This window comes from Nannospalax galili, unplaced genomic scaffold, assembly GCF_000622305.1.
Source record: "Nannospalax galili isolate Female #2095 unplaced genomic scaffold, S.galili_v1.0 scaffold1360, whole genome shotgun sequence".
Classification (NCBI taxonomy): domain Eukaryota; kingdom Metazoa; phylum Chordata; class Mammalia; order Rodentia; family Spalacidae; genus Nannospalax; species Nannospalax galili.
This window is the reverse complement of record NW_008346551.1, coordinates 510,656-518,157: the sequence shown is the minus strand read 5'-3', so window position 1 is coordinate 518,157 and position 7,502 is coordinate 510,656. Positions and strand designations below refer to the sequence as shown.

Here is a 7,502-nt window from a genome sequence, read left to right as displayed (position 1 = left end):
GGGAGTTTGCTGAGTTAATCCAGTTCCCTATCTCCTCATGAACACATTCTTAACACCACAGTTTCTGTCTCCCACGCCTGCCCTTGCTCCAGAGCAATGGCCCTTACCATCTGCTTCTCTAGTCATCCTGCCTTCAATGCACACCCTCCCCACTCCCAGGAGCACTTCTTTGTAAAATTTTAAAAATTTATTTGTACTTAATGTGTATGAGTGTTTTGCCTGCGTGTAGGTAAGCACAGCTGTGCAGGCAATGCCTGTGAAGGCCCAAAGAGGGCATCAGATCCTCTAGAACTGGAGTTCTGGATGGTTGTTAGCCCCCAAGCGGGTGCAGGGAAATGAATCCAGGTCCCCTGCGTGAGCAACCAATGCTCTTAACTGCTAAGCCATCTCTCCAGCCCTCCAGCAGTACTCTTTGTCTTAATCCATGGCTCCAGAGAACAAGTCAGTGTCTGGCTCTGTCACTCAGTCACAGCCAAGGCTGAGAGATGGCCCGAGCATCTGCATTACTGAGAGGGATAGTGACCCAGTAGCATATTACATAGGCGTGAAGAGAACCTATCAGTGACAATTCTTAAACCTCCAAATAAATAACCAGACCATACCTTGCAAGCAAATCACATAGTTCTGAAAACATATTTAGTACTGACAGGGAGAATTGTCTACTCCAAAATGTTTAATATATGATAACTGTACTCAACAAAAATGGTGTTTTAAGGTTGGTTAGAGTTACTATATAAACATTCAGCTGTCTCAGTGGGAATTTTATCATCTCAAACAGAATCCTCTTCAGTGCATAAATTAGTCTTGTTTTTGTCTTGATGGTTCTTTTGATGGCTTAACTTTTTAAATGATGGCTTAAACTTTTACTATTCTTTTATAGAGAATGCACAAGGAAATAAGAGTTCATTTTCTAATAAAAGAAAAGCAAATTAGAATCAATGAAGCCTATATATTGAAACATGGTGGGGGGTTCAGTCACTATTCTTAAAGAAACCTTGTTCTTGTTGGCAGAGATATGCTATAACTTCTCAAGACTCTCTGGCTTTGTTTCTCTGTCACTCTCTCTTTGTTATTCTCTTTCACCCACACATATATAAATGCACACTTATATACACACATACGTACACACACACACACACACACACACACACTTTAAGCCTGGGAATAAACAGAATGATACTGGAGTGGTGGTGGCTGAGGGGACATAGATGTCATCTTTCTCATCTTCATCTTTCAGATGGAAGACCACTGAGCTGGTGGGCTGGAAGAACTAATGAAACCCACACTCACTGGGGAGATGCTCTGCCTCAGAAGTGCACCTGTGGATTAGCGGGGAACTGCCTTGATTCTCAGTACCACTGCCACTGTGACACTGACCGGAATGAATGGTGATTTCCACATGATTTCCTCCACAGAAAATGCAGTTGTGATCTTTATACATAGTGAATTATCACTTAAACTGGTATAAAAAAGTAACTTTTGTTCAAGCAAGTTAAAAATGTAAGCTTAGATGAAATATGATGTTACATAAAGTTCAATTTCATGACAAAGGAGTTAATATTGCATTATGAATACCATAATATAGTAAATATAATATATAATATATATAACGCAATATAGTATAATTAATACAAGCAGGTTTCAAAAGAGTAGACAGATGCCTTCATTTTGGCCAGGAAAAAAATTAGTGGCCCAGGTGGGACCAAGATGCCAGGGTCTCCCAGCTTGTCTTCCAGGCCTCTTTGAATTGGGCCCAGAGTTGTAGATTTCTTTTCTTAGTCATTTACATATGGGACGCTGCTACTGCTGAAAATAATTAGCATTCATAGTGTCCAGTGGGCTCAGTGCTCTTAAGGTGAAACAGGACATCCTTCGTTTGTGTCCTCAGTGCCACAGCACCTGTAGGAAGAAAATGCCAAGTGTTGGTCCACCGAACGGGTTCATCATGTGTGAAACAACTTCGCACATGTTAGTCTGTGTATTACTTACACAGAGTTTGCATTTATTTTGGATTCTAAGCTGTTGGTTTGATTTTATAACTTTCAAAGTTATCAAGGAAAGAAGCACACTATCACCTCAAAAAGTCTTAAAAATTAATGATAAAATTCTGTGAAACACATATCTAAATCTAGTGTTAATATTTATATTTATAATTAATAATTGTTTTGTTTGTTTTTGTTTTTTGTTTCTTTTGAGACAGGGTCTTCCTGTAGCCCCAGCTGGCCTGGAATTCTCTAGACCAGACTGGCCTTGATCTCACAGAGATGGGCCTGCCTCTGCCTCACAAGTGCTGGGATTAAAGGTGTGACCCACCATACCTGGCTTCTTTAATTAACAATTGTTTAAATAGTATTCTGAGGCTAATTTAGAAAAGCAATAATATGCTTCATTACCCTGAGAATATTACCTTACGCTTGTAAAATTATCATTCTTTTTCATGCCCCTTTTTTTCTTTGAGGTCATGAATTGGCACATAGATCAGAAGTTGCTAACCAATTGTTATGGCTCAGATCTGTGCACTGGCCTGTGACAGCTTGGTAGCTAAGAAATTTTCATTACTTTTTTTTTGTTGTTGTTTGTTTGTTTGTTTTTTGGTCTTTTTGAGACAGGGTCTCCCTATAGCTCAGCTGGCCTGGAATTTGCTATGTAGACCAGGCTGGCCTTGAACTCACAGAGATCTGCCTGTCTCTGCCTCCCCAGTGCTAGAATTAAAAGTGTACACCACCACACCTGGCAGTTTTCATTACCTTTTAAAGTCATTGAAAAATGGAAGGAAGAATATTTGAGACACAAAAACTTGCATGAAATTTAAATTTCAGTGTCCACAAGTTTTTATTGCAACAGAGAATGCACACACTTAATGCCTTTGACTTTCACACTTCAGTGGCACAGCCTGCAGGCTACTTGTCCTGAAAAGTCACCATCACTTATTGTATGCCCCTTCACAGAAAACATTTGCAGATCTTGACCTTGACTCTCAACAGTATCTGTGCTATCAAAAAATACAAAAAATATTTGTAAATGTTCAATCAAGTCCTGTGATGTTAATTTCAAATTGCAACAAGAGATCATAGTTAACTGTATTCTATATTAACTAGAATAATTTTAAGTTTTGGTTATTGTGTTTTAGGACAAGTGGTACAATAGTCCTTTCCCAAAAGGAGCGCTTGCCTGTCACCGAGATGGTGGTGACAGACACAGGCTCACCACATTCGGAAGCTGCTTATACACTGGGACCTCTGCTTTGCCAGGGAGACAGTAAGTAATGACAAGGAGAAGCTTTCTTTTTATGATCATATGTTTTGATTCTTAAAAAGTAGCAAGTATCTTTATTTTGGTCACAGAGAAAATGAGTGACTATCTTAGGACCAAAGTAGATATCAGAACATCATTGTGTTTTCCAGCTTTCCAGAAGTTCTATGACCAAATATTGAGATAAATAGCTAAAAAAGAGAAAATGTTTTTCTTAGCTCATGGTTTCAGGGGTGTCCATCCATTCATTCCACTGTTTGGGGCCTGTGTTGAGGTGGTATGTCATGGTGAGTAGCATGTGGTAGAGTCAAGCTGCTGAGCTCCTGGTGGCCAGGAAGCAGAATGGGAAAAGATAGGCAGAGTCCCAACATTCTCTTCAGGGCTCCACCCCCAATGACCTAACTCCCTTTCATTGGGCTCCACCTCCTAAAGGCTTCAGAGCACCATATATTGGAAAAGGCCTCTTACATGTGGGCCTTTGGAGAGCATTGAAGAGCTAAACCATAATGAACATGGGTTTGAAAGCACTGTTGGTGTTGAAGAAAAGTATCACACTAGGCAGTAGAGGCTCCCCTCACATGAAATGCCTGGGATCAGCTTTTCAGACTTTGGATCAAAATGTTTTGGACTTTGGGTTTGAGAAGATGACTCAGTTGGTAAAGTATTTGTCTTGCAAGCATGAAGACCCGAGTTCAATCCCCAGAACCCACATAAAAAGCTAAGTATGGAGGCATGTGGTACTTGTGATACTGCTACTGGGGAGGTGGAGACAGGAGGACCACTGGGGCCCACTTACCAGATAGTCTAGACAACTAGGTAAGCTCCAGGCCAGGGAGAGACCCTTTAGCATCTGAGGAATTACGCTCAAAGCTGTCCTGTGGCCTCCGTATGCATGTGCATATATGTGTGCATACATACATACACTGACACATGTATCTGCACACATATGAACATGCACAGGCACACACAGAATGCACAGACTGTCTGGATGTAGGGCATCATGTATTTTGAATTAGGGATGTTCAGCCTGTATTAGCTTATTGGAGCATGAACTATCTTCATTTGATCCTGTTGCTTGGTTGGCTGGTTTAATGTCCATTTGTTTTTCTTCCAGAAAAACCCTTCAGTGAATCACTTCCTCAGTTTGTGAATGCTTGGGAGATTCATTTATTGTTATTATACTCTTAGGACAACTCGAGTGGCATATTATTGAGTCACATTTCCTTTTTCTAAGCCCTCTATAGGACTATTTCACAATTAAAGACAACGAATGTTAGATTCATGTTACATGCTGCAGGGTTTTCATCTGTGGTTGGATTCCACAGTTAAGATTTCCCTTGTCCACCTAGGATTTGTTGCCGAGGTGGTCCTAGCTCTCTTTAAAGTCTATGAAGTTCTGCTCATCACTTTAGTGCATGAACTTTCACCAAGTTATATACAAAATCTCTTTTTTAGAGAAAAGTTTTAATTCTGCTTCCTAACCACTAACAGTACATGTTACTGTGGATAGGTCTAAGACTAACTTTATTTTACTTGCTTCTATGCCTCTATATTTGGAGGATACCACCAAGAGACAGAGTCCAATATGGACAGTGAACACCCCAGCATGTTCTTGCTGAGTGTGCCAGACTGTATGGCATATCCATCCCCTAATAGAAAGCAGTTTCTGTAACTAACCATGAAGGTACCTGAGTAGGCAAGGCTGAATAAAGTATCACCGCCAATCACTATGTGCTTCCTAGCGAGGAAGAGACTGGACCCCAAAGTCCTGGGCATTCTCCCTGAGGTCCTCGTCTGCAATGTATACACATAGTCACACCACTGTGAGGTGTAGTGCCTAGGCAACCAGTGCTCATATCTGAATTCTCATGCCACTTACTGTGCTGTGAAAATAATGCCTTTTGATTCTGACTCAGAAATGTATTTTCTCTTAGCATCCATGAAACTGACATGCTATTGGTGTGAGAATTCCTCTCCTAAGAAGATGTAAACAAAGTCTACTGCCGCTTCATAAGGTCCCAATGACAAACCTAAGCTCAGTTCCACTGAAGTACACCCTAAGCAACCAATGAGTCTATTAGTCTTACTTACAAAATATGGTTGAAGAGTTACAAACCAGAGTGTGGGTAATACTAAAGTAGCCACAGTGGAAGGTGTTCACCCAGTATGGGTGATGGCTCTGAGGTGTCAAAAAGTTTATAAATCATCACAGTGGTCCCAGAGCCAGGGTGGCAGAGGTTTGCTATAGGTGTGTCCTATTTAGGGCCAAGCACCAGGAGGCAGTGTCAGCAGCCCCACATTCACTCTGATTGCCTGGAAAGTGCTATCTGTCATCTCTCCCATGTAGAGTTTAGCCAGCTCCCCTCCCCATTCTACTATGTTCCGTGAGCTTTAGGTGTAAAGGTTACATTGTAGATGTGTCACTTAGGGTTAGACCCCTCACAGACAAGAGCCAGGGGTGGTTGATGATCACAAGAAAGCAGTTTTTCAGACAGCTTGGAAATTACTCATATAAACTCACAGCAATAGTGACAGTATACAAAATGTCCATGTAAGCTCAAGTCAGACAAAATCTCAGGATAGAAGTGGGGAAGTGGGTGAGAAGCCCCAACCTTAGCTGAGAAACTGTTGGTAACTGATAACTGCTGGAAGAAGAGTTGCTTTTCTTAAAGAGTGTGATGCTACGTATGTGGTGCTGGATTAGATCCTACACAAGAATTTTTTTTAAACAAGAGTTTTTGATTGTCTGGTGTTTTTGGTTAAAGTTTAGTGAGCCAGTGAGTTTATTGGTGTTACTCACAGGAGCAGGCTGACAACCCTGCAGATGCATCATCCACTCAACATGGGTGAGGACTCATGACAGCTGCATCCCTGGAGCTCCCTACCAGACTCCTTGCCCTGGCACTTAATTGCTATTGCTTATATAACTTTGGAGAGAAGTCTTAAAATGAGTTTGTTTGTGTTTTAATTTGCTCAGGGGCTTTATTGGAACAATGGGTTTCCATTGTTATTTGTTCCTTTTTGTAATGTGTATGATTGTCTTGTACCATCTGTGGACCTAGTGTCTGAGAAAACAGAAAAGGGAGTCGGATCCCTTGGAACTGGAGTTCCACATGCTTATAAGCCATGCTTTGGTGCTGAGAAATGAACCCAGGTCCTCTGCAAGAGCAGCAATTGCTCTTAACCACTGGTCCATCTTTCCAGGCCCTGTTTGTTTCTTAGTTAACAAGAAAGATGACAAAACAAGAGCCTGCGATATCTGGCTCCCAAAGTCATATTTTCAACTGTTACCTCCAAAGTCCCCTTGGATACCTAGGAAATATTTCAAATTTTATGCATCAAAAATGTCCAAATTGCTACTTCTAAATCATTCCCATCTCAGTTAGCCCAAAAACCTTGGTATCATTTCAGAGGCCCCTGTTTCTCTGGGACCTAACATCCAATCATCAGTGGATTCTGTTGGCTTTGACTTAAAAATGATTCTGGGCAATGTTGTCATACTACCTACATTGCTACCACCAGAGTTCAAGCCACCATCACATTTTGCCCATGTTATTGATGTAATAACCAGTCACACTTCTGCTCTCCTTTCCTCAGCTGTTCTCAACATAGAATCTTTTTATAAGTGTTATTTCATTTATTAGTGTGTGTGTGTGTGTATGTGTGTGTTTATGATGTGTATGGGAGGGGCACATGAGGTCATTGCACATGCGTGGAGATCAGAGGACTTTCCATGTGTGGAGATCAGAGGACTTTGTGGAGTTGCTTCTCTCTCCATCTTTACTTGGGTTCTGAGAATCAAACACAGGTGGTCAGGTTGGGGAAGGTAAGTGTCTGCCCACTGAGCCATCTTGTTGGCCTTCAACACAGAATGTTAATCCTCAAACCATCACTGTTTGGATGTTGATATTTAACTCTAGGGCATGAGGCTTCAGAACATCTAGTGAAGGCTTATTTTTAATTATTAATATTAACTTCTATAGCAGTAAAAATGATTCATTATTTTAAAAAATGTATTTTCTTTATTCTTTTTATTTTTATGTGTATGAATGTATTGGCTGCATACGTGTAAGTGCACCTGTGTCATGCAATGCCCATGGAGATCAGAAGCGAGTGTCAGATCCCCTGAAACTGAGTTATGGATAGCTGTTAGCTGCGATGTGGTGGGTGCTGGGATATGAACCCAGGTCCTCTGCAAGAGTAGCTAGTGTTCTTAACCACTGAGCCATCTCTCCAGCCCTGATCCATGG

General features: G+C 41.1%; 1 protein-coding gene across 1 annotated transcript in view; it reads left to right on the top strand.

The window, feature by feature from the left end:
- The window catches only part of LOC103742088 (contactin-associated protein-like 3), a 229,478-nt gene that overhangs the window by 190,297 nt on the left and 31,679 nt on the right, over positions 1 to 7,502 (top strand). The window contains exons 14-15 of the mRNA XM_008843066.1: positions 1,238 to 1,388; positions 3,131 to 3,258. Of these exons, the coding sequence (XP_008841288.1) occupies positions 1,238 to 1,388; positions 3,131 to 3,258 (279 nt within the window). The remainder of the gene's footprint in view (positions 1 to 1,237; positions 1,389 to 3,130; positions 3,259 to 7,502) is intronic.